Here is a 27,670-nt window from a genome sequence, read left to right as displayed (position 1 = left end):
TGCGCAGTGAGTTATTTTGAGGGTGAGGAATACTTTCAAACTGTCAGGGGATTTTAAAAGAATTTATGACTGTTGACATTTCCAAACACAGCGATAGTTGTCCTTCCTGTGCACAAAATAACATTTAAATGTGGAATAACATTTAACACTGACCAGCTTCCATGTCCCTGCTGAAGAAAGGGATCTTCACAGCTTGATTCTGCCACCACCACGGGGATGGTGTGCTCAGGGTGAATTTGAGTATTAGATTTCTTGTACACATAGGATTTTGCAAGAACCTCAAAAGGTTTAGTTGTGGTCTCTTCTGATCAGAGCACCTTCTTACTGTTGAAAACATTTAAAATACTTAATAGGGTCTGAATTGTTATGCTCAAGTTATGTTTAATAATGTGTGAAATAAAATGTATTGTGTGGCTTGGTGCCCTGGCTAACAGGGCTGTGTGTGTTTGACTTAGATATATCAGTCAGTCCAACTGACATACAGCTCAACTGACATTTGATAAGAATGTATGTTTTTCTACCCGGCAACAATGAAGATACTTCAGACAGGCCAACTGACACTTGATAGAATGAATGTTTTGTTTTGCATGTACATGCCTGGCTTTTCAATAAAAATTGTTGAAGCTGGGGAGAAAGGCAGAAGCGTTCGTGGTGAGCAGCAACGGGGCTGCAGCGTTTCTCCTGGCCGGCCAGAATAACTTGACTGCGCAGTCTTTTTATTTTCTTTTATTATTTAGTTTTACTAAAACAGTATAGCAGGACTTAGCTTTACCAAAACAAAGGAGCACGCAGGAGTTCTATGTAACAAACTCCAACATTACCCATGCTTGGTTTGTCCCCAAATTGGCTTGTGGCAAGTTTCAATTTGGACTTCTTGTGGCTTTCTTTCTGCTTGCCTCTTAACCATAAAAAACAGATTTAAAGAGTGCTTTTTACTTCTCTAAAAATTGTCTTCCTGCCCAGTAAGTTTAGGGGAATGGTAATGTCTTAGCCAGTGTGCAGTTGTGCCTTACTCAGGGCTCTGGAAGATCTTCAAAACTTGGGATATTGTTTTGCAAAGGAGCTCTGCCATAAAACTTCTTCACACAATCATCCCTGACTTTGCTGTGTTCCTTGGTCTTCATTTGCTCTCTAACCAACAGACCTTCACAAAACAACTGGATTTTTACTAAGATTAAATTACACACACATGGATTTTATTTATTTGCTTTAAATTAGTGACTACTGAAGATAATTGGTTGCTCTGGGTTTTACACTGGGTAACACTTTTCAGATTTTTCTAGGAGAATATTTTAAAAACCTCATCTTATTTACAGTCTTCATCACATCAAATCAAATTAAAATACAATAAAGTTTATGGACTATGACAGAAACTGTATATCCCTGTGAAAAGTTAAGTCTATGAATGTGGCTGTGTAAAAACTTGTCTGGACAAGTAGGTCCATCACCCAGTGATTCATTGACTTACCTTAAGTATATGAAGGAAAACACGCATTTGAGTTTATGGTAGAAATATGTATTCACATTTAGATTCCTATACGATCAGAAAAGTGTGCGTAGATTGGACTATATATGTAATTCTATTACTAATGTACGTTGTTTTAACAGCTTTGAGCCTTATCATAAGAAATATTGGAATTTACAGATGCACCTAAACGCTTCACGACATACCGTCAGTCTGCAGCACCATTCCAGAGCTCTGTGATTGGACGACACACTGTCATTTCTTGAGCGTAGCTGTCAAAGCCAACCAATCGGCTCTCGCGTTGTTGGTTGCTTGGCTGCTTCGCCGGGTCAGGTTGCAGTCTGGTTAAGGGGGGGAAGCGTCTTTCCGAGGCTGCGTCGGAGGAGCCGAACCATGAACCGCAGGGACAATGTCGAGGCACGGGAGACGGAGAACCTCCAGGGGAGGCTCTGTGTGCCCATTCCGAGCGAAGCACCTTGTCAGCAGGTGCAGGAGAAGCTGTCTGGGGTGGTTAAAAACGTCCACAGGAAACTGCGCAGGAAATACAGAGAAGGTAAGAGGGCTCTGTCTGAAGCCGCTAACACTGAATGGTCGCTATTAAGTTACCATTAAATTCCAAATGATCTTCTATAGTTGAGCCAGTAGACATATTTTAAGGTTGTTGGCTATGCTAGCTGGTTAGCTTGTTGGGGTAAACTGCAGCCGACACACGGCAAGGGTTTCTCTCCACAAACAAGGCCTTTTTAAAATCTTGCATCGACAAAAGTGTTATTGTTGTTTGTCCCTATCCATTTCAGCATAAATACGTCATTTACCTGTGCAAACCTAGTCCATATAAAACTTAATGGATTACTCATGAAAATCATTAAGGAGCCAAGATGAATGACTGCTAATGCCAATAAAAGATAACCATGTAGACAGAGCAAACGTCAGTTTATTTAATACAACCAATGTTACTTTTATTTGTTTGTGAAGAGCCTGATTACCAAAGTTGTCTCATTAAGTTCACCACAGATCAAGTTTAGCATGTGAAGCCAGAATTTGCATGGCCCTATCTGGATCCAGAGGCTTGATGTTTGTTAGTGTGGACGTCCTAGGTTTGCCATTTTTACCGAGTTTAAACACAAGGATGACCAAGAAGTGGTGGAAGAAACTGTTGTTGAAAGAAAAAAGTATAGCTCATGCAAACATTATTAATCCCGCAAATATAGAATTTCTGCTTCCGTGAAATGATTGAATTCAGATTAGATTAATTACTAATTACGACTTCCTCTGCATGCAAAAATCTCGCAAATCCACAACTGCATCAAAGCCCTTGCGTACTGATCATTACCTACAATGTTGAGGAGCAGTTGGGGCTGATAACATTTTCACATGATCTCGCTACATGTTTTAAAACAAAAAATTAATTATTTTTGTAATTGTGACATTTAATGGAGGTTAAATTATACCTTTGGATTATATGTGATAGACCAACATAAATTGGTGCATAAATGTAAAGCGGAAGGAAAATGATGCATGTTTTCGACATCTTTTGCAAGAACTATTCTGAAAAGTGTGGTGTACATCTAGAAGCTGAAGTGAACCTGTTCTTTGCAAAATAGATCAATGTCAGTCAGCTTGGATGGAGAGCATCTTTCAGCAGTTTTGAAATCGTGCCCCAGATTCTCAATTCGTTTTAGGTCTTTACTTTGACTGGGACATCTTAAAACAAATAATAATAATAATAAATATGCTTTGATCTAAGCCATTGCATGGTACCTCTGGCTGTATGTAAAAGGTTTCCCTTCAGTATTAGCTATGACCAGCTTCCCTGTCTCTGGTGAGGGCAAAAAAAAAAAAAGAATCCCCAGAGCATAATGCTGTTACTACCTTGCTTCACCATGAGGATTTTGTGTACAGGGTGACACGCAGTATTTGTTTTCTGTTGTGTGTTTGCAAATGTCTGAGGCTTTCATAGAACAGCTGAATTTGAACCAGAGTTGCAAAATATATGAAATCAGTTGTCAGACTTTCAAGTTTGTGATCATGTCAAGGTAACCAAATGTAAAAAAAAAGTTGAAGAAGTCTGAATAGTGTTGCCAGACACCTCCACGCCTACACTTGCTGCTTTCTACCGGTTTAAATGTGTCTTGTGGCGGGGTCTCTTCTTACATAAACATTGAACTTTCAGCTGAATGTTGTTTAAACATCGTATTATTTTTCGTGTACCTCAAGTGCTCAGCAGCGTCCAAAGAAAATGGCTTGGCTTTTTATTTAATCAGCAGCTGTCAGTTTTCTTAACAAAACCCTCTGCTCCAAAAAAACGGGAAGTTTGGAAAAACCCTCCTCCTGGCCCGTCAACACTGATTAATGACTTGTGCACGCCTTAGAGCTCACATTTTCTTGATTATGCAGTTTTTCAGTCCTCCTGTTTTCAAACTTTCTCTACTAGCCACCTACCTCTCACTTTGAGCTGCTGCTGCAGGTTTTATCTCTCTGGGGGATGCATCGTCCTTCCAGCAGACTATGTGGGTGAGAAGCAGAAAAAACAAAAAAATCAAAATGGCAGATGGAAAATCTTTATCTCAGGCAGATGAAAGGAAGACTTTTAGTCATCTCACAACTGTAGATAAACAGCAACTTGCAGAACATCGGGGAGTTATTATAATTTTCCAGTTTAAAAGCCACAAACATCACAAATTAGATGATCTCTGGCTACACTGCTTGTCTTTTTATGTTTGATTACTTTTGAATCAAAACCATGTGTTTTCAACTTTCACTACTCCCAAATGTCAAAGCAGAAAGAAAACAATGAGTGCTTAGAAAATTAGTTAGCAGGCAAACTTAAAGCAGGAACCTGGCTGCATCCTCCTGCACCAGCTGTCTGGTAAACAATGCAAAGAGTTCAGGGTTTTTTGCACTTATGAAAACATTTAGGATTAACTGTTTTAAGCACGAGCTGAGATCTGCTTCATGTTCTTGAGTGGAAGTTGTTTTGGAGACTCAAATAGCTTGAAAAAAATCTCCCAGCTAGCAGACCTCATGATTGGTTAATAAGTAAAGCATGATCCAGAAGGCTTGGCATCGAACCATAGCGGTCATGCTTTCAGAGTGCTGCTGTTTACCACTGCTTGTCTTCTTGTGCCTTTTGTTTTGCTCTCCTGTAAATCAGATAGATTTTTTCCCCTGGTCATGGGATTTCTCACCTTGTCAGAATGTTTGCTTATGCCACAAGCTTAAGATCTCCCAATGGGAAGTTCTGGGCATTATTACAATAATGTGCCTATTTGTGGTGGTCTATTTTAGAAATGCATGCGTTAAAGCAAGGTTAGAAGGTTTGTTTTTTGTTTTTGAAGAAATTGTCCTGTTCTCGAGGATAATAATAACTATAACGATACATTTTAATTAAGGCGCTTTTCAGGGCACTCATGGTCACCTTACAAAGTAAAAAACGAAATAAAAAGAAACCAAAAGGCAAAATAAAAAGGACCATGGTGCTTGATGAGGGTAAAAATGCTTGTTTGAATAGATGAGTTTTTAGTCGGGATTTGAAAAGGGAGATAGTGGCAGTGTTTCTGATGTCAGACAGGAGGGCCTTCCAGAGGCAGGGGGCAGATCGGCTAAAGGCCCTGAATCCCATAGTGGTCAGACGAGCAGGAAGCACCACGAGGCCGATGGAGGAGGCTGACCTCTTCTAACAGAGGATAAATTAATGACCAAAAATGACAAGTAGGTTGAGAATGGTTGGTCTTTTTGTCAAAGATGTTTGGGGACCTAAACTTCTTTCAAAATGTGGTTGTTGGTTGGTTCTGAGTTGGTTGTTGGTTATCATATTTGCCTTCCTTTTTAGTGGGCGATTTCGACAAGATCTGGCGCGAGCACTGCGAGGACGAGCAGACGCTCAGCGAGTACGCCCTGGCCATGAAGAACCTTGCCGACAACCACTGGACCAAGAAGTGCGAAGGGGAAGGCCGAATCGAATGGTGTCGCAGGTGTGTCTGAGCATGCTTGTCTAACTGTAGTGCTGGGCGATATGGAAAAAACCATATATCATGATAGAGACTATTTTATATCACAATAATGATATATATCACGATATACACCCAATTTTTCTGTTATTCTCTGAAAAATATGACAAAATAATATCATTGCTTACTTTTTTCCAACTTTATTTTAAAGTGACATTTAATTCTACTGTCACAAATGATAAAAATACATTTTAGTGCAGCAATATTTGTGTATCAAATGACAACAGATGAGGCAGAGCTGCAGTAGCAGCTTCTTGAACCCAAAATGTGTCCAAATCACAAATGTACCCCCCATTTTGGTAAAAGAGCTTCTTTTTGGGCTACCTGCGTAGCTGTCTCTGTTCGTTGCAACCCCGGGTATGAGACTTCAGCCTCTGGCGCCTCCATCTTTCAGCACTCATGAGTTAAATAACGTAAAAGATGTCACAAACCGGCGTGTGAGTCACATAACGTAAAGCAGCGTCATGTCACAAAACCACAAGACGGAGCTTCTTTGCTAAAAACTTATTTTTTATTCTTGTTAATCACTTATATAAACTGAGTGTATGCAAAGTGACAACACTAATGCATTCATCGTAGCCTACTTTATGAAATATTTGCTTGAATAATTGATAAAATTATGTTAGAAACGATAGAAGAGAAGTAGCACAATAGACACTTTTCTATCGTCCCCACGATATGTATTGTCTTATCGCCCAGCACTAACTAGCTGCATGTTGGTGGTTTGTCCCCTCCTGTGTGGCTCTGATTTGTTGCTTCTGTTTTCACTTCCTCAGTGTCTGTCAAGAGTATTTCTTGGATGGCGGAATGAAACGGATGTTGGAAAAGGATGAAAAGAGTGCTGCACTGGCCTTGGGTCTGAGTGCCCAGGTACACAGCGCCATCCCCAGGTAGGTTAAGGTAAAAACAAAATAAATTGCGTTAATGGAGAACAAATGTCTTATTGACATTTCACACGTTTTTACAACTGTATGCTTAAATAGATTAACTCCTGTGTTAAATAAAGGGTTTTATTGGACACAGGAGTTCGTTTCAGTCCTGAATTTACTCAGTATGTACAGGGCTGGTTGCAATTATTGGTAAAAATATGTCAAAAATATTGAAATCATCTTAATAAGTCTTTTAAAAACATCCTTGAATTATAGCTCTTAGCCTCTCCTTTTAGAAAAAATGTAGCTGAAGCATTTTTTGAAATGCATTAAGTGAATAATGTCTAAGAACTTCTAATTTCTAAGTCATGTTTCCCATATAAGTGACAGAGGTCCATTGGCCACCAGGCTTTCTGCAGCTAAGAGCGGCACCTTAGGGGCACCAAGTTTCCAGACGGGCCCTGCATCAGTTTGGCCTTTTGGCAAAGCTTAACCCTCATCTTGTACCCATGTGTTGCCATTTTATACCTATAAACAAACCATTTCCTATCTATGTACTTGTTCTCATAACATGTTTCAGTTTATTTTCATGAACTACAGAGGTAATAAAAATGTTTAAATCTATTGCATATTTTAATTTGATTGTATATAATATATTCTGAAAACTTTGTTTTACACTATTGAGATTTATTTTGGCTGTGATATCCATTTGGGGCAGGGGACTCTGAAATACGACAGAGTAATCAAGCCCAAATAACTCTGAGGGACCTCCTGCTGGTAGATCTTGCTTATTGGACTCATTAAACCACATTTCCTTGCAGGAGATTTTAAGTTGGCAAGAAATGAAACACTCATTTGTTGAGTGTGTATGACTGAAACAAGTCCTACTTACAAAACTGTAAGACTATATGTCATTTCTGCTTGCAAAAGAAAGGTTTACAGGTCCTTCTCAAAATATTAGCATATTGTGATAAAGTTCATTATTTTCCATAATGTAATGATGAAAATTTAACATTCATATATTTTAGATTCATTGCACACTAACTGAAATATTTCAGGTCTTTTATTGTCTTAATACAGATGATTTTGGCATACAGCTCATGAAAACCCAAAATTCCTATCTCACAAAATTAGCATATTTCATCCGACCAATAAAAGAAAAGTGTTTTTAATACAAAAAACGTCAACCTTCAAATAATCATGTACAGTTATGCACTCAATACTTGGTCGGGAATCCTTTTGCAGAAATGACTGCTTCAATGCGGCGTGGCATGGAGGCAATCAGCCTGTGGCACTGCTGAGGTCTTATGGAGGCCCAGGATGCTTCAATAGCGGCCTTTAGCTCATCCAGAGTGTTGGGTCTTGAGTCTCTCAACGTTCTCTTCACAATATCCCACAGATTCTCTATGGGGTTCAGGTCAGGAGAGTTGGCAGGCCAATTGAGCACAGTGATACCATGGTCAGTAAACCATTTACCAGTGGTTTTGGCACTGTGAGCAGGTGCCAGATCGTGCTGAAAAATGAAATCTTCATCTCCATAAAGCTTTTCAGCAGATGGAAGCATGAAGTGCTCCAAAATCTCCTGATAGCTAGCTGCATTGACCCTGCCCTTGATAAAACACAGTGGACCAACACCAGCAGCTGACACGGCACCCCAGACCATCACTGACTGTGGGTACTTGACACTGGACTTCTGGCATTTTGGCATTTCCTTCTCCCCAGTCTTCCTCCAGACTCTGGCACCTTGATTTCCGAATGACATGCAGAATTTGCTGTCATCCGAAAAAAGTACTTTGGACCACTGAGCAACAGTCCAGTGCTGCTTCTCTGTAGCCCAGGTCAGGCGCTTCTGCCGCTGTTTCTGGTTCAAAAGTGGCTTGACCTGGGGAATGCGGCACCTGTAGACCATTTCCTGCACACGCCTGTGCACGGTGGCTCTGGATGTTTCTACTCCAGACTCAGTCCACTGCTTCCGCAGGTCCCCCAAGGTCTGGAATCGGCCCTTCTCCACAATCTTCCTCAGGGTCCGGTCACCTCTTCTCGTTGTGCAGCGTTTTCTGCCACACTTTTTCCTTCCCACAGACTTCCCACTGAGGTGCCTTGATACAGCACTCTGGGAACAGCCTATTCGTTCAGAAATTTCTTTCTGTGTCTTACCCTCTTGCTTGAGGGTGTCAATAGTGGCCTTCTGGACAGCAGTCAGGTCGGCAGTCTTACCCATGATTGGGGTTTTGAGTGATGAACCAGGCTGGGAGTTTTAAAGGCCTCAGGAATCTTTTGCAGGTGTTTAGAGTTAACTCGTTGATTCAGATGATTAGGTTCATAGCTCGTTTAGAGACCCTTTTAATGATATGCTAATTTTGTGAGATAGGAATTTTGGGTTTTCATGAGCTGTATGCCAAAATCATCCGTATTAAGACAATAAAAGACTTGAAATATTTCAGTTAGTGTGCAATGAATCTAAAATATATGAATGTTAAATTTTCATCATTACATTATGGAAAATAATGAACTTTATCACAATATGCTAATATTTTGAGAAGGACCTGTATATAATAAACTGTGTGTTTGTGTGTTCAATGGAAAGAAGAAAATTAAGCTTTTTGGCAAAAAAAAAAACCTGGTGAAGAAAATTAATATTCAAAAATGCTTCGACATGTTCACCTCACGCCCACTCTGAAGTAAGGCGGAGATTCTGTGATGCTGTGGGCCTATTTCTCTTCCAGAGGACCTGGAAACCTTGTAAGAGTGGACGGCATCATGACCTCTTTAAAAATACCAGGAGATGTTGAATAGAAATCCGTTTAACTCGGTCAGAGAACATAAAATTGGCCTTCTTGGATCTTTTGATAACATGTTATCTCAGCTAAGTACTCTGTAAATAAAGTTCAGAAAGGAGCACAATTTTTTGAACAAGTCTTCGTTCAGTACGTTATGTAAGATTGACAGAACATCTTCCTGCTTATGCTTCTTGTACCTTTTTTTCCCTAAAGTTCAATATCTCTGGTGGGAAAGATTCGCCTTCTGGACGTGGGAAGCTGCTTCAACCCTTTCCTGAAGTTTGATGAATTCCTGACTGTCGGTATTGACATAGTTCCTGCGGTAGAGGTATGAGCGCAGCTTTATTCTGTTCACTCTCAGATGTAGGTTTTTTAAATGTTTGCGTGAGGTTTTCCCGCTTTGCTTGCATGACAAAGCAAAAACAGCAGAAATGACTCATGCAGAGGAGGTATTGGACTTGTGGTTGACGGGTTTTACACTTCCAATTCACCAGAAAGCGAAACAGCAAGGACTTTCTGTTCTGCACCTGCAAGTTACAGTATGAACCTAAATGACTGCTGGCTTCATCTGAACAACAACTTGTTGTGATTTCTGCTCATTTTCAGAGCGTGTACAAGTGTGACTTCCTCAACCTCCAGCTCCAGCAGCCGCTCCAGCTGGCAGGCGATGCAGTCGAGGCCTTCCTCCGCCACCTCCACAACCCCATCGATGCTCTGCCAGGCCAGTTGTTCCACGTGGTCGTCTTCTCCCTGCTTCTCTCCTACTTCCCCTCGCCGTACCAGCGCTGGATCTGCTGCAAGAAGGCCCACGAGCTGCTGGAGCTGCACGGCCTGCTGCTCATCATCACGCCCGACTCCTCCCACCAGAACCGACACGCCCTCATGATGCGCAGCTGGCGGGTGGCGGTGGAGTCATTGGGCTTCAAGCGCTACAAGTATGTCAAATATTCCCACATGCATCTCATCGCCTTCCGGAAGGTGTCCGTGGCCACCACCAGTGACCTGGTGTCACGCAACTACCCCGAGATGCTCTACATCCCCCAGGACTTTAACTCCAACGAGGAGGAGGATTGCACCAACGCGCCGCCGCAGGGGTTGCGCTCCGAGTTTGAGGACGACCAGCTGGTTTGGGGCTTCACGGAGCTGCCAGACACGCCGTACGATTCTGATTCTGGTGAAAGCCAGAGCAGCTCTGTTCCTGGATTTCATGAGTTAGAGGATCCCATCCTTCTTCAGAGCTAGGCTGAACCAGCACATCTTCTCTCCCCCTGCCCTTTCTCTGCCTGTCTCCTTCCCTTCTGCTGCCAAATTTAAACCTGCTGCATTCTTCTCCCATTTCCTAAAAAATGCAATTTGCACAGTGAGTTATCAGATTACTTTCTCATATCAACACAAACACACACACACACACACACACTGACACTAAGATGGATATATTTTGATTAAAAAAAAAGTTTTTATATGAGTTTGAAGTCGAGGGCCCTGAACATATCCTTACTTCCTCCTTGATTTTTAAAGTCCATCTCCTGATTAGCTCTCGATAATTAGAAATCACTCCGTTTACATTCTGCACTCGGTTTCTATCTGAATAAGCTAGTGTTGTAGGCTGCTTGTACTAAACAAAACAGAAAAAAAACAGCGACTGCAGCAGTCTGAAAGACCTTTGTTTTTGCACTGAAGAGACTAGGAATGGCCATGCAGTTGAACTGTCTAAACTGGTGGTTTTCCAACCTAAGAAAAAAAAAAAAACAGATCTTAATGAAACATTGTTGTCCAGCGTAAACTGTGTCGATGCCATTTTTAATTCAGGATCCTCTGAATGATTTCTGTATCTTTTCCAATAACAACATATTTGTAGCATTATAGACCCGTTGAGAAGCATACCGTAGAAGTGTTACTTTACTTGGGTGAATATGTGACTGTTTACTTGTTGTCGAGCAAGGTACGACTTCTGAATTGATGTTGCACTTAATGCCTCCTCCCCCAATCTTTGTGATGAAATGTTATTTCTGGGTTATGTCATCGTTCCTGCTTTTTGTTTTTATTTCCTTGATGAAAACATATTACAGCATTGCACATCTGTGACTTTCATTTGACTAATCTGGACTATCAATGTGAAAATAGTCTCCTAGATTATCCGAAACCTGAACTCCTGAGTCAAGAGATTTGCACATATAAGCATGTACAGGTCCTTCTCAAAATATTAGCATATTGTGATAAAGTTCATTATTTTCCATAATGTCATGATGAAAATTTAACATTCATATATTTTAGATTCATTGCACACTAACTGAAATATTTCAGGTCTTTTATTGTCTTAATATGGATGATTTTGGCACACAGCTCATGAAAACCCAAAATTCCTATCTCACAAAATTAGCATATCATTAAAAGGGTCTCTAAACGAGCTATGAACCTAATCATCTGAATCAACGAGTTAACTCTAAACACCTGCAAAAGATTCCTGAGGCCTTTAAAACTCCCAGCCTGGTTCATCACTCAAAACCCCAATCATGGGTAAGACTGCCGACCTGACTGCTGTCCAGAAGGCCACTATTGACACCCTCAAGCAAGAGGGTAAGACACAGAAAGAAATTTCTGAACGAATAGGCTGTTCCCAGAGTGCTGTATCAAGGCACCTCAGTGGGAAGTCTGTGGGAAGGAAAAAGTGTGGCAGAAAACGCTGCACAATGAGAAGAGGTGACCGGACCCTGAGGAAGATTGTGGAGAAGGGCCGATTCCAGACCTTGGGGGACCTGCGGAAGCAGTGGACTGAGTCTGGAGTAGAAACATCCAGAGCCACCGTGCACAGGCGTGTGCAGGAAATGGGCTACAGGTGCCGCATTCCCCAGGTCAAGCCACTTTTGAACCAGAAACAGCGGCAGAAGCGCCTGACCTGGGCTACAGAGAAGCAGCACTGAACTGTTGCTCAGTGGTCCAAAGTACTTTTTTCGGATGAAAGCAAATTCTGCATGTCATTTGGAAATCAAGGTGCCAGAGTCTGGAGGAAGACTGGGGAGAAGGAAATGCCAGACGTCCAGTGTCAAGTACCCACAGTCAGTGATGGTCTGGGGTGCCGTGTCAGCTGCTGGTGTTGGTCCACTGTGTTTTATCAAGGGCAGGGTCAATGCAGCTAGCTATCAGGAGATTTTGGAGCACTTCATGCTTCCATCTGCTGAAAAGCTTTATGGAGATGAAGATTTCATTTTTCAGCACGACCTGGCACCTGCTCACAGTGCCAAAACCACTGGTAAATGGTTTACTGACCATGGTATCACTGTGCTCAATTGGCCTGCCAACTCTCCTGACCTGAACCACATAGAGAATCTGTGGGATATTGTGAAGAGAACATTGAGAGACTCAAGACCCAACACTCTGGATGAGCTAAAGGCCGCTATTGAAGCATCCTGGGCCTCCATAAGACCTCAGCAGTGCCACAGGCTGATTGCCTCCATGCCACGCCGCATTGAAGCAGTCATTTCTGCAAAAGGATTCCTGACCAAGTATTGAGTGCATAACTGTACATGATTATTTGAAGGTTGACGTTTTTTGTATTAAAAACACTTTTCTTTTATTGGTCGGATGAAATATGCTAATTTTGTGAGATAGGAATTTTTGGTTTTCATGAGCTGTATGCCAAAATCATCTGTATTAAGACAATAAAAGACCTGAAATATTTCAGTTAGTGTGCAATTAATCTAAAATATATGAATGTTCAATTTTCATCATTACATTATGGAAAATAATGAACTTTATCACAATATGCTAATATTTTGAGAATGACCTGTATATTCTTGTCCTGCTCACTTTCAAGCAGCAACAAGTGAACTAAGATGGGAAGATACTGACTTCTCCAGATGGGGACAGATGTGTTGGGACCCCTTACAAAGATTTGTAAAAAGCCTTAAAATAAACAAATCTTTCATTGAAGCAGCATATTCTCACACTGAAAGCCGCTCTTTAATTTGTGGATATTTATTCAGTGGGAGAAAAACAAATTCCAGCTTAAGAAAAAAATGTTTTTAACAAATGTACTGGTGGCCCAGTTGTTGGTACCTCTGCTTTCTGTATCCCCCTTTTGCAAATAGAACAGCTCTTATCCTTCTGAAACATTTCCCAAGGTTGGTGCATGTATTGCGAGGGATCTTTAATCACCTCTGCACAAGCTTGTCAGGAGTCCTGCATCCTCTCGTTGCTTCTCAGCTCAGTACACAACGATTCTATTAGGCTTTGGTCTGTGGGTCAGAGATGACCTGCAGAAAGAATCAGTTCAGTCCTCATTTGACCATATGTTCTTGGTTATTATCCCGATGAAAGATCTAATGATGACCCATTTTTATTCTTCACCAGTCCACCAGATAATTATTTAAAATCTCCTGATATTTTAAAAAGTCCATGTCGCCATGCATGGTTAACAGGCCCACAGCATCACAGTCCTACCGTACCTGATGGTAAACCACGGGCTGCTTTTCAACATATTCATCTTTTGTTTTACCCCAACCCCCTTTGGAGCGTTGTGGAACAGCTCGCTCACACCCAGAAGTGTTTAGCAAACTCCACGTGTTTACGTTCTTCGTGGTAGGACAGAAAGAGCTTGTGTTTGGCCTGATGTTGGCATGTAGATGGTGTCTAATAGTCATTTTGGTGACACCAAGATGCCGGTCTTTGCTTTACCCTCCTGCTCACTGCATGTATGGGCAAGATAAACATGGGTCCTACTCCAGTCTGGTGAGCCACGTCTGTAAGACATAGCCCTGTTTGTCATGTCATATTTATACCCTAGGAAAACATAGTAGTGGATAACTAAGTAAAATTTTAGACACTTGGTTCAATTTTAAGTATTAATATGTTTCTGGTATAATCATTTAAAGGGATTGTAGGGAGTACTAATAACTGTGCCACCTGATATATGGGATTTTTATTCAACTATTTCCCACTAAATATACTCAAAGTAAAGGTTGATTTCAACCTGACATTATGCCGTTGACATAAATGTTGAATGTTCCTGTCTTTACCAGGGGATGCCAATAAATGTATCTGCACATTGGTAGGTTTAAGCTAAAGACACTACCAGGTGAAATACTAGTACGTGTTCCTACTGGACCCCAAACGGGCCCAATCCTGTGAGAATGGTCAGGTTTGTGAACGTGAATGAAGAAACTGCAAGTGGCACTTTAAGTTTAATCCCAAAAGATGTTGAGATGTGACCGTTTCCCCCAGGAGAGGTTTTTCTCAGAAAGACAGGCCCAGACAACAGAACCGTCAAGTTTAAGGTGCCTTTTGCTTTCATTCCCCTCCCCCCCGAGGAAAATGAATGTGAAGATTCTGTGGCCAAACTGCACACAAACAATGTAGTTCTCTCTTATCATTTTAAGGCAACAGAATGTTTTTTTCTTTTTTTTTTTTGGTGCAATGCAATGTTTTTAACTTTGCAGTCATTTCCAGATTATACTGAACAGAAAAACCATATTGACCATGCATATTCAGAGTACTTTGAAGAAGTGTTTGTGAAGTGTCTTCCATTGTTTTTTTGGCCTATTTCCATGGTTTGTTGTCATCAATATTTTCAATGATGCATCATTAAAAAATTTTTTTTTTTTTTTTGAATAGTTTGTAAGTAAGTTGAATTCTCTGAACGGTACAATGTGTGCTTATAGGATGGTTGTATTACTATTTTATAAATGAGTGAAAAACTGCATTTGAGTGTTTGTGTGTTTACTTGTAAATATTCAAAGCTATGGTTTTCTGTACAACTTATGTCCTCATGAAGAGGTTCTCACCCATCAGCGTGAAAACAAAATTCATTTGTCATGTTACAGTACATTGCAAAAAATTCACACCCCTTATACCTGAAATTCCAGCGCATTTCCTTAGAATTTTATGTGATAGACCAACTCAAACTAGTGGAGAGTTACAAAGTGAAACGAGTGGCTGGTTCTTTTTTACAAATAAAAATCTGAGACGTGTGCCTTGCATATGCATGCATCTTCATGCTAAAAAAAACCCAAATAAAATCCAGCGCAACCAATTGCCTGCATCCTGGAGTCCACCTGAGTGTCATTAAAGCTGAGTATAAATCCAGCTGTTCTGCCAAGGCCTCAGAGGATTGCTAGAGAACATTAGTGAACAAATAGCATCATGAAGACCAAGGAACAAAGCAGACAGGTCAGGGGAAAAACTTAAAGTAGGGTGAGGTTAAAAACAATATCCCAAGTTTTAAACATCTCAAAAGAACCATTTTCCCATCAGAAAACTAAAAGAGTACGGTACAACTACAGGTCCTTCTCAAAATATTAGCATATTGTGATAAAGTTCATTATTTTCCATAATGTCATGATGAAAATTTAACATATATTTTAGATTCATTGCACACTAACTGAAATATTTCAGGTCTTTTATTGTCTTAATACGGATGATTTTGGCATACAGCTCATGAAAACCCAAAATTCCTATCTCACAAAATTAGCATATCATTAAAAGGGTCTCTAAACGAGCTATGAACCTAATCATCTGAATCAACGAGTTAACTCTAAACACCTGCAAAAGATTCCTGAGGCCTTTAAAACTCCCAGCCTGGTTCATCACTCAAAACCCCAATCATGGGTAAGACTGCCGACCTGACTGCTGTCCAGAAGGCCACTATTGACACCCTCAAGCAAGAGGGTAAGACACAGAAAGAAATTTCTGAACGAATAGGCTGTTCCCAGAGTGCTGTATCAAGGCACCTCAGTGGGAAGTCTGTGGGAAGGAAAAAGTGTGGCAGAAAACGCTGCACAACGAGAAGAGGTGACCGGACCCTGAGGAAGATTGTGGAGAAGGGCCGATTCCAGACCTTGGGGGACCTGCGGAAGCAGTGGACTGAGTCTGGAGTAGAAACATCCAGAGCCACCGTGCACAGGCGTGTGCAGGAAATGGGCCACAGGTGCCGCATTCCCCAGGTCAAGTCACTTTTGAACCAGAAACAGCGGCAGAAGCGCCTGACCTGGGCTACAGAGAAGCAGCACTGGACTGTTGCTCAGTGGTCCAAAGTACTTTTTTCGGATGAAAGCAAATTCTGCATGTAATTTGGAAATCAAGGTGCCAGAGTCTGGAGGAAGACTGGGGAGAAGGAAATGCCAAAATGCCAGAAGTCCAGTGTCAAGTACCCACAGTCAGTAATGGTCTGGGGTGCCGTGTCAGCTGCTGGTGTTGGTCCACTGTGTTTTATCAAGGGCAGGGTCAATGCAGCTAGCTATCAGGAGATTTTGGAGCACTTCATGCTTCCATCTGCTGAAAAGCTTTATGGAAATGAAGATTTCATTTTTCAGCACGACCTGGCACCTACTCACAGTGCCAAAACCACTGGTAAATGGTTTACTGACCATGGTATCACTGTGCTCAATTGGCCTGCCAACTCTCCTGACCTGAACCCCATAGAGAATCTGTGGGATATTGTGAAGAGAACGTTGAGAGACTCAAGACCCAACACTCTGGATGAGCTAAATGCCGCTATCGAAGCATCCTGGGCCTCCATAAGACCTCAGCAGTGCCACAGGCTGATTGCCTCCATGCCACGCCGCATTGAAGCAGTCATTTCTGCAAAAGGATTCCCGTCCAAGTATTGAGTGCATAACTGTACATGATTATTTGAAGGTTGATGTTTTTTGTATTAAAAACACTTTTCTTTTATTGGTCGGATGAAATGTGCTAATTTTGTGAGATAGGAATTTTGGGTTTTCATGAACTGTATGCCAAAATCATCCGTATTAAGACAATAAAAGACCTGAAATATTTCAGTTAGTGTGCAATGAATCTAAAATATATGAATGTTAAATTTTCATCATTACATTATGGAAAATAATGAACTTTATCACAATATGCTAATATTTTGAGAAGGACCTGTAGAAATCTACCAAGACATGGCAAGTTGTGAGTCAGACAAGGAGAGCATGGTAACTGAGGGAGGAGCAGAGATCCACAGATAAGACAGGACAAATACTCCACAAATCTGCCATTGATGGAGGAGTGGTAAGAAGAAAGCGATTGTTGAAATAAAGTCATAAGAAGTCCAGTTTGCTCCTGGTTGGAAGCCATGCAGGAGACACAGCAAACGTGGAGGAAGGGGCACAAGGAATAAAGATCAAAAATTTACTTTCTGGCCTACATACAAAATGTGTGTGACAGAAAACACACTGGGCATCACCCTAAACACACCAAGGGACTAAACACAACATTTTCAATGTGTAACACAGTGGTGGCAGCATCATGCTGTGGGAATGCTTTTTTTGCCCCGCAGGTCCAGGAAAGCTGGTAAGAGTTGCTGGGAAAATGAATAGAGCTAAAAACAGAGCAATCCTGCCTTTCCTTTAAGGAAATCTGCTGGAAGCTGCAAGAGACATTCAGTAATAGAATGGTTTAGATCAATACACACTGATGTGTTAGAATGGCCCAGTCAAAGTCCAGACATCAATCCACCTGAGAATTAGTGGCAACACTTGAACATTAATGTTGACAGTTGCACTTCATCCAGTCTGACTGAGATTGAGCTATTGTGCAACAGAACGATGGGCTAAAATGTCAGTCTCTGTAAAGAGACAAACACAAAAAGACTTGCAGCGAAAGGTCATTTTACAACTCAGGGAGCATGAATAGAAATGCACAAAGCAACTCTGAGAAGTCATACATCCTGTTCGTAACTACATAATTATTCTTTACTTTGTGTTGGTCCATCACAGGGTTGCTTTTGTAATGTGATGAAAGGCAAAAGGGTCATAAGCGAAATGAATTTTGCAGGGCACTGCGAATCTAACATGATAGTATAGTATGCTACCTCAAAATAAAACGTAGAAAAATGTCAGGATTTACACTAACCTAAAAGTTTAAGATTATTTTGTTCTCATTAGAAATTATGTTGCATTTTTGAAATTTGGAGTCTTGTAAATAGTGTTGCTATTACAAATAACAATAATAATAATATTAGGTAAATGAACACCATGTGTAAATTGGTTGATAATTACCTACAAAAATTAATATGTTTGAAGTTAAAAACAATAAGTGTTGAATTCAGCGCTCATTACTTATTTACACAAATTTAATACTTATGCCTGTAAATTCTAAAGCAATCCAGTTATTGAATTCTACTATAATTTCGATTTGGCAATGTTTTAATATACTATTTACTGGTCAGATTACCGAAAATATTGTTCAGCTAAATATGAAAATCACTTCCTAATTGAGCTGTTGACGTAAAGTGCATTCTTTTTACCCTCAGCACTTGCCGTAGTGAGAAAACAATCATGGCGGTTGTCATCTGACTGAAGTTTTGATGGGACTAACTTTTTAAACTGCTATGTTTCTCGCACGTCTCTTGGCTTATTTCTCGGAGTTGTATCGGCTAGCTTTTCTCACGTTACTGGACATCAGATGAAAGCAGACATTAGATGTAAAATGACAGTGACGGCGGTGCGTTAGCCGGGCTGCTGCTGGTGTCTTACCTCAACAAGTCCTCCAGTTAAACTGGAGTCTGGGTCTCGCGGGATTTTAACAAAGTTTAATTCACCAAAGTGAGTTTTGTTCAGGTTAGGAAGAAGGTGGTTCATATCAAAATGCTTCGTTTTCTCCGGTACTGTATCAGTCACTGCCTCCACGCAGCCATGACCCGACTGGAGGAGGTCAACGGGGAGGTGACCATGTGGTCCTCGGTTCGGTGGCTCGGCTACCTGTCCGGTCTGAACATGCTCCTGGGCCTCTGTTTGGGTCTGTATGCGCGCTGGGAGGTGACAGCTGACTCCTTTCTTCTTGTTGTGTTTGTCTTGGCTCTGTTCGTCCTCGGAACAGCATGTGTGTTGTACTACTTCAACATGGAGCGGGTCAGTCTGAGTCTCCTGCACCTGTGGTTCGGTTTCCTGTTGGGGCTGCTGAGCTTCCTCAACCCGCCCACCCTGGACGTCAAGGGGCGGGTGGCCAACTACCTGCTGCTGGCCAGCGTGGCTCTGAGGACGTTGTGGGGGCTGGTGGAGCGGCTGCTCGGCTGCACCAGGTACCGACCCGCCTTCCTCACCTCCGCGGAGCGCCTGGAGCTGATTGGCTTTGCCGCAGCCAGCACGGCGCTGCTCATCAAGGAGTCCTTCAGCGTCATGGTGCTGCTCGTGGCTCTTGCTACGGTCATGATCACCCTGAGGACCAAGGCTCTCATGGCCATCCCCAGCTTCTCCTGCTTCACAGTGATCACCGCTGATTGTTTCTTTAAGACCCTGAGCATCAGCACCAACCCGTTCGCTCTCGCCTGCTTCTTCAGCCAGCTCATCTGCGACCCCCTGCTGGATTTCTACTTCAGCGGCCTTTCTGTCACCGAGCGCTGGCGGTCCTTCCTGGTGTCCAGTGGTCTGAGGCGTCGCCTGTCCCTTCTCCCTCTGCTGGTGGTCGAGGTGGCCTTCATCGCCCTATCATCTCAGAGGTTCACGGACTTGGGCCAGTGGTACCTGGTGATCCCGGGCTTTGTGGCGTGTGTGCTCTTCTGGGCCATCTGCCACATGGTGTTTGTGATCACAGTGTGGGGCTTTCACACCAAGCTCAGTGACTGCCAGAGACTGTGTTGGACCCAGGGCCCAGAAGACTCCAGCCTGGAGAAAATAATGGCCTCTAAGGGCATGAGACATTTCTGCCTCATTTCTGTGCGCCTGGTGACCTTCGCTTTGGTGTCCACTGTTGCCATGGCTATTTTTTGCTGGCAGGTAAGAACAATTGAAGATTTAACATCCTACATTTAAAATGTATTGCGATGTTCTGTTCACATCATAAAGCGATCCTAAAAATAAAGCGCTAGAAGGAAATTCAGTTGAGCAGACCTTACTCATTTATTCACCTTCTAACTTTTTACTGCAGCCACAAACGTGAATGTACATTATTTAGATTTTATTGGATAAACTAACCCTTAGCTTGCCACTGATTCTGATTTAGATGTAGAGCTAGACTTTGACTAGACCACACTAACACATGAATGTGGTTTGATATAAATTATTGCTTCATAGCCCTAACTATGTTTAGGTCACTGTCCTGCTGTACGTTGAACCTTAGCTGCAGTCTCAAGTCTTCTGCAGCCTCTGAGATTTTCCAGTACTGCTCTGCATTTAGCTCCATCCATCTTACCATCTACTCTGGTCAGCTGACCCTGTCCTTGCTGAAGAAAAGCATCCCTGCAGCATGATGCATGTTTTACAGTGGGAATGTCGTGTTCCATCTGATAGTTGAGTGGTGTTGGTGTACGGAGTTAATGTTTGTTCTTATTTAACCAAGTGTGCTTGCCTTCTTCCCTTACGTTTGTCTCCTACTTGGCTTGTGTCAAACAGCACGTGGAACTGCTTCCTTCTTGCCTCTCATCCATGAAAGACCAGATTTATGGAGCGCACAACTAAAAGTTTTCTGTTTGGCAGATTCTCCCACCCGAGCTGTTGATCTCTGCAGCTCATCCAGGGCCTCTTTGCTGCTTCTCTGGTTATTGCTGCCTTAGCCCAGACACTTTGTTCACTAATGTTCAGTGACAAACCTCTGAGACCTTCAGAGAAATACGGGATACATGCTGAGATTAAATGACACTCCGGTGGACTCTATCTGCGATGGGTTGCAGGGGATTTATTTAGTGGCATCAGAGTCAAATTCTTAGAAATGTTAAACATGAATACTTTTTCTTCCGCTTCTCAATTCTGTCCTATTTTGTGTTGGTTTCTCACATAAAATTCCAACAAAACCAATGGAAGTTTGCAGTTTTGAAAAGAATCGAGAGATAATGTAATGCAACGTTCTGCAGAAATGAGGTTCTTTACTGAAAATGCATGTTGTTTTTAACGTTTCCTCTGTGTGACCCCTCGGCAGGAGTCCAGAGGTATCTTCATCAGTACGGTTCTGCTCATCCTGCCCCTGGAGTCTCTGTTTCATGGACTCTTCTACGAGCTTGGGAACAGTCTGGGCGGAACCTGCGTGGGCTATGCAGTGGTCATCCCCACTAACTTCTGCAGGTGCTCCAAAAAGCCAAACCACTTTTATTTTAATGATACCATCTGCTGCCATTCCTAATGCATGGCTAATTCCCTTTCCCGTTTGTGACTTTAAGTCCCGACGGTCAGCCGCTGCTGCTGCCGCCGGACCAGGTGCATGAGCTGAACAAGCGCTCCACAAGCATGCTGAGCAGCGTGCAGCGTTTCTTCGCCTACCACCTGATCGAGAACTTTGGTTGCGACTACTCCACGAGCGGTGTGACCCTTGAGGCTCTGCAGGCAAAGATCAAGTCCTTCTTGGAGCTCCGCACGGCAGACGGGCCTCGCCACGACACATACGTGATCTTCTACAGTGGCCACATGCACCGTAGTGGAGAGTGGGCCCTGGCAGGTGGGATAGGCATGAAACTCAAGATGTTTTTTTGTTTTGACAGATGAGAAATCTAATGGATTTTTAATCTTGTTCGTGTGTTGATCAGGTGGAGATGTTCTCCGCCTGGATCAGCTCTTGGAGTGGTGGAGGGAGAAAAACGGCAGTTTCTGCTCACGCCTCATCGTCGTGCTCGATTGTGAAAACTCGTTGCCCTGGGTGAAGGAGGTCAGGCGCGTGGAGGGACTTTACATGGCCGTGCAGGGAGCGTCACTCGCTCGGGTGGTTGACGCTGAGCAGCAGGAGCCCCCGCAGCTCGGAGACTTCACCGCTCAGTGGGTGGACTACAACTGCAACCCCAACAGCAGCGTCCGGTGGTCCGATAGGGGCAGGGCGGTCTCCGCCGCCTATGGCGTCTCCAAGCATTGGAGCGACTACACTCTGCATCTGCCAACAGGAAGTGATGTCACCAACCACTGGAGCATGTACTTCCCTCGACTGACCTACCCGGTGGTCCAGCTGGCACTGTGGTGCGGCGGCCTGAACTTGCTCTGGATCTGCAGCTTCTGTCTACGGTACCTGAGGAGAGTCAAACTGAACTGGTTCCCACCAGCTGTACTGGATACTGAGCAGGGCTTCAAACTGGTCAGATCATAGGAGAAGCAAAGGCTGCTTTTATTTGTACAAAACAATGTTTGGCAGCTACTCGGCACCAACCAGCATCCTTTCAGTTACTGAAACAGAAATCGTTCTGGTTTAAAGGTTATTCTGTTAAATGTCTTTTTTTTTTTACATGTTTTTTGGAAGAAAAAAAGTCTGTTAAGATCAAACTGGTCACTCCCTGATTTTAGACTGAGCACACGTCTTTTGCACATTTTCTCCTTGGATCTGACTCCAACTTGAATTTTTATGCATTCACATGTTGCCTTTTACCTAAAAGCATCAAACTTGTTCAGCTGGTTTTTAATATTGAACCAAAGTGAGATAATTTCTATTTCTCAGGCGTTTGTTTTTAATGGATCGCTATTTTCAATGAAATGATTCCAATTCTACTTTTTGTTTTTTGTTCCTGCTTAGCTGATAAAATACAGTTCAGTTTTTCTGTCTGCAAACATCTTTTCAATTTTAAGTTGTTAAACCCTCTTTAGCTGCTTCAGAAATCCCTGCATGGCTTTGAACAGTAGATGTGTGCACTATAAGGAGATATGCAGTACTTTCAATAAACCAAAGGAAGATTTAATGTTCTGTGAATTCTTAGTTGACTGGGCTATGCAAGGTTTTGTTATTTTTAGAATCAGTTTAACATGTTTAAAAGTGATTAGTGGTGAGAAAGCAGATAAGACTGATTACACTATGCAATAAAAGATAAGTGGAAATGTACTGCTTTAAAACGAGTCTCTGTTCTCACATACATAGTGCCTTGAAAAGTATTCACACCCCCTTGAACATTTCAACATTTGAACTTCAATGGGTTTTATGCAGTAGACCGTATCGACTGCACCATTAGCCATTGATGAGTGTGCTTCAGCAGACGTGGGAGAAGGTGCTTTGATCAAACAGTTTTTTTATACAATTTAAAACAGCCTAAAACTGTGAGCTGGTTCCACAGAAGAGGAGCCCGATAAATAAAAGATCTGCCTCCCATTTTAAGAACCTTTAGGAACCACCAGTAAACCTGTTCTCTTTTAGGAACATATGGAACAATCTAATGTATGATGGAGCTTGATCATTTAGAGCTTTATGTGTAAAAAGAATTTTAGCAGCAGGCAAAAATAGAAATATCTCTAATTTTCATCAGAACTCTTGCTGCAGTGTTTTGGATCAGCTGAAGGCTTTTAGCTGCATTTTGTGGACATCCTGATAAGAAATGACAATAGTCCAGCCTTGATGTAACAAACACATGGACTAGTTTTTCTGCATCATTCCTGGTTTGGGATTTAAATGACATGTCCTGGTCAAAAATAACACCAAGGCTTTTTACTTTACTACCGGAGGTCATTCTAATGCCATCCACATTAATTGATCGACTAAGCTATTTATTTTTCAAAGGTTCTGGTCCAAAGACGACAACTTCTGTCTTGTCTGAATTTAGAAGCAGAAAATTTAGTCATCCAGGTTTTTATATCTTCAAGACATGCTTGTAGTCTATCTAACTGGTTGGGTTCATCAGGATTTATGGATAAGTAAAGCTGAGTATCATCAGCATAACAGTGAAAATTTATCCTATGCTGCCTGATAATTTTACCTATTGGAAGCATATACAGGTCCTTCTCAAAAAATTTGCATATTGTGATAAAGTTCATTATTTTCTATAATGTAATGATGAAAATTTAATATTCATATATTTTAGATTCATTGCACATTAACTGAAATATTTCAGGTCTTTTATTGTCTTAATATGGATGATTTTGGCATACAGCTCATGAAAACCCAAAATTCCTATCTCACAAAATTAGCATATTTCATCCGACCAATAAAAGAAAAGTGTTTTTAATACAAAAAACGTCAACCTTCAAATAATCATGTACAGTTATGCACTCAATACTTGGTCGGGAATCCTTTTGCAGAAATGACTGCTTCAATGCGGCGTGGCATGGAGGCAATCAGCCTGTGGCACTGCTGAGGTCTTATGGAGGCCCAGGATGCTTCGATAGCGGCCTTTAGCTCATCCAGAGTGTTGGGTCTTGAGTCTCTCAACGTTCTCTTCACAATATCCCACAGATTCTCTATGGGGTTCAGGTCAGGAGAGTTGGCAGGCCAATTGAGCACAGTGATACCATGGTCAGTAAACCATTTACCAGTGGTTTTGGCACTGTGAGCAGGTGCCAGGTCGTGCTGAAAAATGAAATCTTCATCTCCATAAAGCTTTTCAGCAGATGGAAGCATGAAGTGCTCCAAAATCTCCTGATAGCTAGCTGCATTGACCCTGACCTTGATAAAACACAGTGGACCAACACCAGCAGCTGACATGGCACCCCAGACCATCACTGACTGTGGGTACTTGACACTGGACTTCTGGCATTTTGGCATTTTTTGGCATTTCCTTCTCCCCAGTCTTCCTCCAGACTCTGGCACCTTGATTTCCGAATGACATGCAGAATTTGCTTTCATCCAAAAAAAGTACTTTGGACCACTGAGCAACAGTCCAGTGCTGCTTCTCTGTAGCCCAGGTCTGGGGAATGCGGCACCTGTAGCCCATTTCCTGCACACACCTGTGCACGGTGGCTCTGGATGTTTCTACTCCAGACTCAGTCCACTGCTTCCGCAGGTCCCTCAAGGTCTGGAATCGGCCCTTCTCCACAATCTTCCTCAGGGTCTGGTCACCTCTTCTCGTTGTGCAGCGTTTTCTGCCACACTTTTTCCTTCCCACAGACTTCCCACTGAGGTGCCTTGATACAGCGCTCTGGGAACAGCCTATTCGTTCAGAAATTTCTTTCTGTGTCTTACCCTCTTGCTTGAGGGTGTCAATAGTGGCCTTCTGGACAGCAGTCAGGTCGGCAGTCTTACCCATGATTGGGGTTTTGAGTGATGAACCAGGCTGGGAGTTTTAAAGGCCTCAGGAATCTTTTGCAGGTGTTTAGAGTTAACTCGTTGATTCAGATGATTAGGTTCATAGCTCGTTTAGAGACCCTTTTAATGATATGCTAATTTTGTGAGATAGGAATTTTGGGTTTTCGTGAGCTGTATGCCAAAATCATCCGTATTAAGACAATAAAAGACATGAAATATTTCAGTTAGTGTGCAATGAATCTAAAATATATGAATGTTAAATTTTCATCATGACATTATGGAAAATAATGAACTTTATCACAATATGCTAATTTTTTGAGAAGGACCTGTATATAGTAAAGAGAATTGGCCCAAGTACTGAACCCTGTGGTACTCCACAATTAAGCCTGGAGTTTAAAGATGATTTATCATTTACATGAACAAACTGGAATCTGTCAGACAGATAAGATTTAAATCAGCCTAGCGCTGTTCCCCTGATCCCTACAGCATATTCCAGCCTTTCTAAGAGAATATTGTGATCGACTGTATCAAATGCAGCACTGAGATCTAACAGAACCAGTACAGACACAAGTCCATTATCTGAGGCCATAAGAATATCATTAGTGACTTTCAGCAGAGCTGTTTCAGTGCTATGATGAGCTCTGAAACCTGACTGAAACTCTTCAAACAGGTCATTGCTGTGTAAATGCTCACACATTTGATTAGCAACTATTTTCTCAAGAATTTTAGATAAGAATGGAAGATTGGATATAGGTCTGTAATTTTTCAAGTCATCTCGATCCAGCAAAGATGTCTGAAGTAAAGGTTTGATTACAGCTACCTTAAAAGCCTGTGGTACATATTCATTTACTAAAGACAGATTAATCATATCTAAAATGGGGCTGGTAATCAGAGGGAACACTTCCTTAAATTATTTGGTTGGGATTGGGTCTAACATACAAGTTGAAGGTTTAGATGAAGCTAATATTTCTGATAACTCAGGAAGCTCCACAGGATCAAAACAGTCCAAACACAAATCAGGTTCTGCAGTTACCTTCAATGCTGTTTTACTTGCTGAAGGCCTAGTAAACATGTCCAGGAGGATGCCGATAATTTTACTAACAGAATCAATTTTATTTGTAATGAGTCCCATAAAGTCATTAGTGGGAATGGACGGCTCTACAGTGCAAAGAAACCTAGGATTATCTTATTCTCTATTAATGAGTGCAAGGGGCTAGAGGACATTACAAAACTACAAAAAGAAGCGGATTTCATGCTTTGCAATTTGGAGGAGAAAAACTAAGTGTTAGGAACTTAAAATAATTGTAGTTATTAATTGGCCTAGGATTAATCAACAAGTCTGAAAAGATGTTTGCCACTCGTCCTTGGCCAGAATATATGGGAAGGTGAAAATGTAAATAATTTGGATTTGACTCATTTAAAGCAACATAATCCTCCTGTGACCAAAATGTAATGAGAGTTTTAGAGTGAAAGCAAACAATATTGCCAAAAACTATTCCCTTGTCTGCCTTCACACACACAAACCCTTGTCTCACTATATGTTGTGAAGACCTTGCAGATCTACGAAGCAGTCTGCATGCCTACGGGTTGGATATTATACACCTGTGGGCACTGAAGTCATGGTGATACCAGCGATGTATGGTTTAGAGACAGTGGCACTGGGGAAGAGTCAAGACGCAGAGCTGGAGGTAACAAAGATGAAGATGTTGAGTTTCTCCTGCCAGGCAGGAGGCCAAGAAGAAGACCAAAGAGAATTAAGGATGGAGTGGAAGAGGTCATGAATGTAGTGGACGTAAGTGACGAAGGGACAGAAGACGCGGTTAGATGGAGACAGAGGACTCACTGTGGCGACCCCTTAAAGGGAAGAGCCGAAAGAAAAAAGTGATTGGAACACCTGAATTCAATGATTTGGACGGGTGACAAACATTCGGCTAATTGTCTTGTGAAACCTGGTGGCACCATGATGCTGTGGGGGGGGTTCTTCAGTAGCGACAGGAAAGCATCAGAGTAAAGGGAAAGAAGACTTGGGAGTACATGTGCACACCACATTTTTCAGATTTTTTATATAAAAACAATAACCGCCCCCCAAAAAAACCTCACATTTTTCCTTCACTTAACAATTATGCACTACTTTGTGTTGGCCTAACAAATGCCCTCAAAATCTCTTAGTTTTTGCCTTTAACGTGACAAAACGTAGAAAAGTTCAAGGCAGAAGAATACTGTACAAAGCTGTTAAAACAAATGAAAGGGAATTTAACAACTTACCTGACAGCTCATTTTATTTCCTGAATCCATCCTGTATGTTTCATTCAGCTGATGTATTAAATGTTATGCCATCAGACAGAGTTAAAAGGGAAAAGGCTGATCATACTTCATAAAAGCAAGATGAAACAACGTTCCTAAAACAATGGGATTTATGTGCCTCCAAGCTTAAGGAAGTGTTTGATCTGGTTAAGTCTGTTACATAACTTTCATGATGGTCAACAGTGATGTCATCCAACGGGTTATAAGGGGAACATCGTAATGGTGAAAGCATGCATTGATGAACACCTTCAGCATAAATGCAACAGGCCGTTGACTTAGTAACCAAATGAAATCAAATATGTGTGCGACTTTTAAAAAAATCTTTGAGTTTTTAATCTTTTGCTGAAAAAAAAAAAAGACTTGACTTATTATATTAATAAGACACACAGC

At 41.8% G+C, this 27,670-nt stretch overlaps 3 protein-coding genes across 5 annotated transcripts in view; 2 read left to right on the top strand and 1 right to left on the bottom strand.

The window, feature by feature from the left end:
• Positions 1-1,803, bottom strand: part of LOC124881938 (forkhead box protein P2-like) — a 32,122-nt gene extending 30,319 nt beyond the window's left edge. For 2 of the 3 annotated variants that reach the window (XM_047387930.1, XM_047387948.1), the window contains exon 1: positions 1,672-1,803. The gene's annotated coding sequence lies outside the window, so the exon portion shown is untranslated. Of the gene's footprint in view, positions 1-153; positions 805-1,671 lie in introns of those variants that run through there. The other variant, XM_047387939.1, reaches the window with a different exon arrangement.
• On the top strand, positions 1,737-11,215 carry bmt2 (base methyltransferase of 25S rRNA 2 homolog). Its single transcript, XM_047387962.1, has 5 exons — positions 1,737-2,018; positions 5,298-5,439; positions 6,252-6,365; positions 9,338-9,452; positions 9,731-11,215. The coding sequence occupies exons 1-5, from the start codon at positions 1,859-1,861 to the stop codon at positions 10,364-10,366; spliced, it is 1,167 nt and encodes a 388-aa protein (XP_047243918.1). The 5' UTR covers positions 1,737-1,858; the 3' UTR covers positions 10,367-11,215.
• Positions 11,216-18,381: 7,166 nt separating this feature from the next.
• On the top strand, positions 18,382-22,846 carry tmem168b (transmembrane protein 168b). Its single transcript, XM_047387918.1, has 4 exons — positions 18,382-19,836; positions 20,975-21,117; positions 21,213-21,487; positions 21,576-22,846. Exons 1-4 carry the CDS (start codon positions 18,709-18,711, stop codon positions 22,121-22,123), a joined length of 2,094 nt encoding a protein of 697 aa, XP_047243874.1. The 5' UTR covers positions 18,382-18,708; the 3' UTR covers positions 22,124-22,846.
• The last annotated feature ends 4,824 nt before the right edge of the window (positions 22,847-27,670 follow it).

This window comes from Girardinichthys multiradiatus, chromosome 2 (genome assembly GCF_021462225.1).
Source record: "Girardinichthys multiradiatus isolate DD_20200921_A chromosome 2, DD_fGirMul_XY1, whole genome shotgun sequence".
Taxonomy (NCBI): Eukaryota; Metazoa; Chordata; class Actinopteri; order Cyprinodontiformes; family Goodeidae; genus Girardinichthys; species Girardinichthys multiradiatus.
The sequence above is the reverse complement of the archived record's forward strand: the minus strand, read 5'-3'. Positions and strand labels throughout refer to the sequence as shown.

What these genes read in the sequence shown, in the direction of transcription:
- tmem168b (XM_047387918.1), top strand. Translation starts at nt 18,709, where the DNA reads ATGCTTCGTTTTCTCCGGTACTGTATCAGTCACTGCCTCCACGCAGCC. An exon ending in TGGCTATTTTTTGCTGGCAG is followed by an intron (nt 19,837 to 20,974) that starts GTAAGAACAATT and finishes ACCCCTCGGCAG; the next exon opens with GAGTCCAGAGGTATCTTCAT. An exon ending in TGGAGAGTGGGCCCTGGCAG is followed by an intron (nt 21,488 to 21,575) that starts GTGGGATAGGCA and finishes TGTGTTGATCAG; the next exon opens with GTGGAGATGTTCTCCGCCTG.
- bmt2 (XM_047387962.1), top strand. Translation starts at nt 1,859, where the DNA reads ATGAACCGCAGGGACAATGTCGAGGCACGGGAGACGGAGAACCTCCAG. An exon ending in CGAATCGAATGGTGTCGCAG is followed by an intron (nt 5,440 to 6,251) that starts GTGTGTCTGAGC and finishes TCACTTCCTCAG; the next exon opens with TGTCTGTCAAGAGTATTTCT. An exon ending in GTACACAGCGCCATCCCCAG is followed by an intron (nt 6,366 to 9,337) that starts GTAGGTTAAGGT and finishes TTTTCCCTAAAG; the next exon opens with TTCAATATCTCTGGTGGGAA.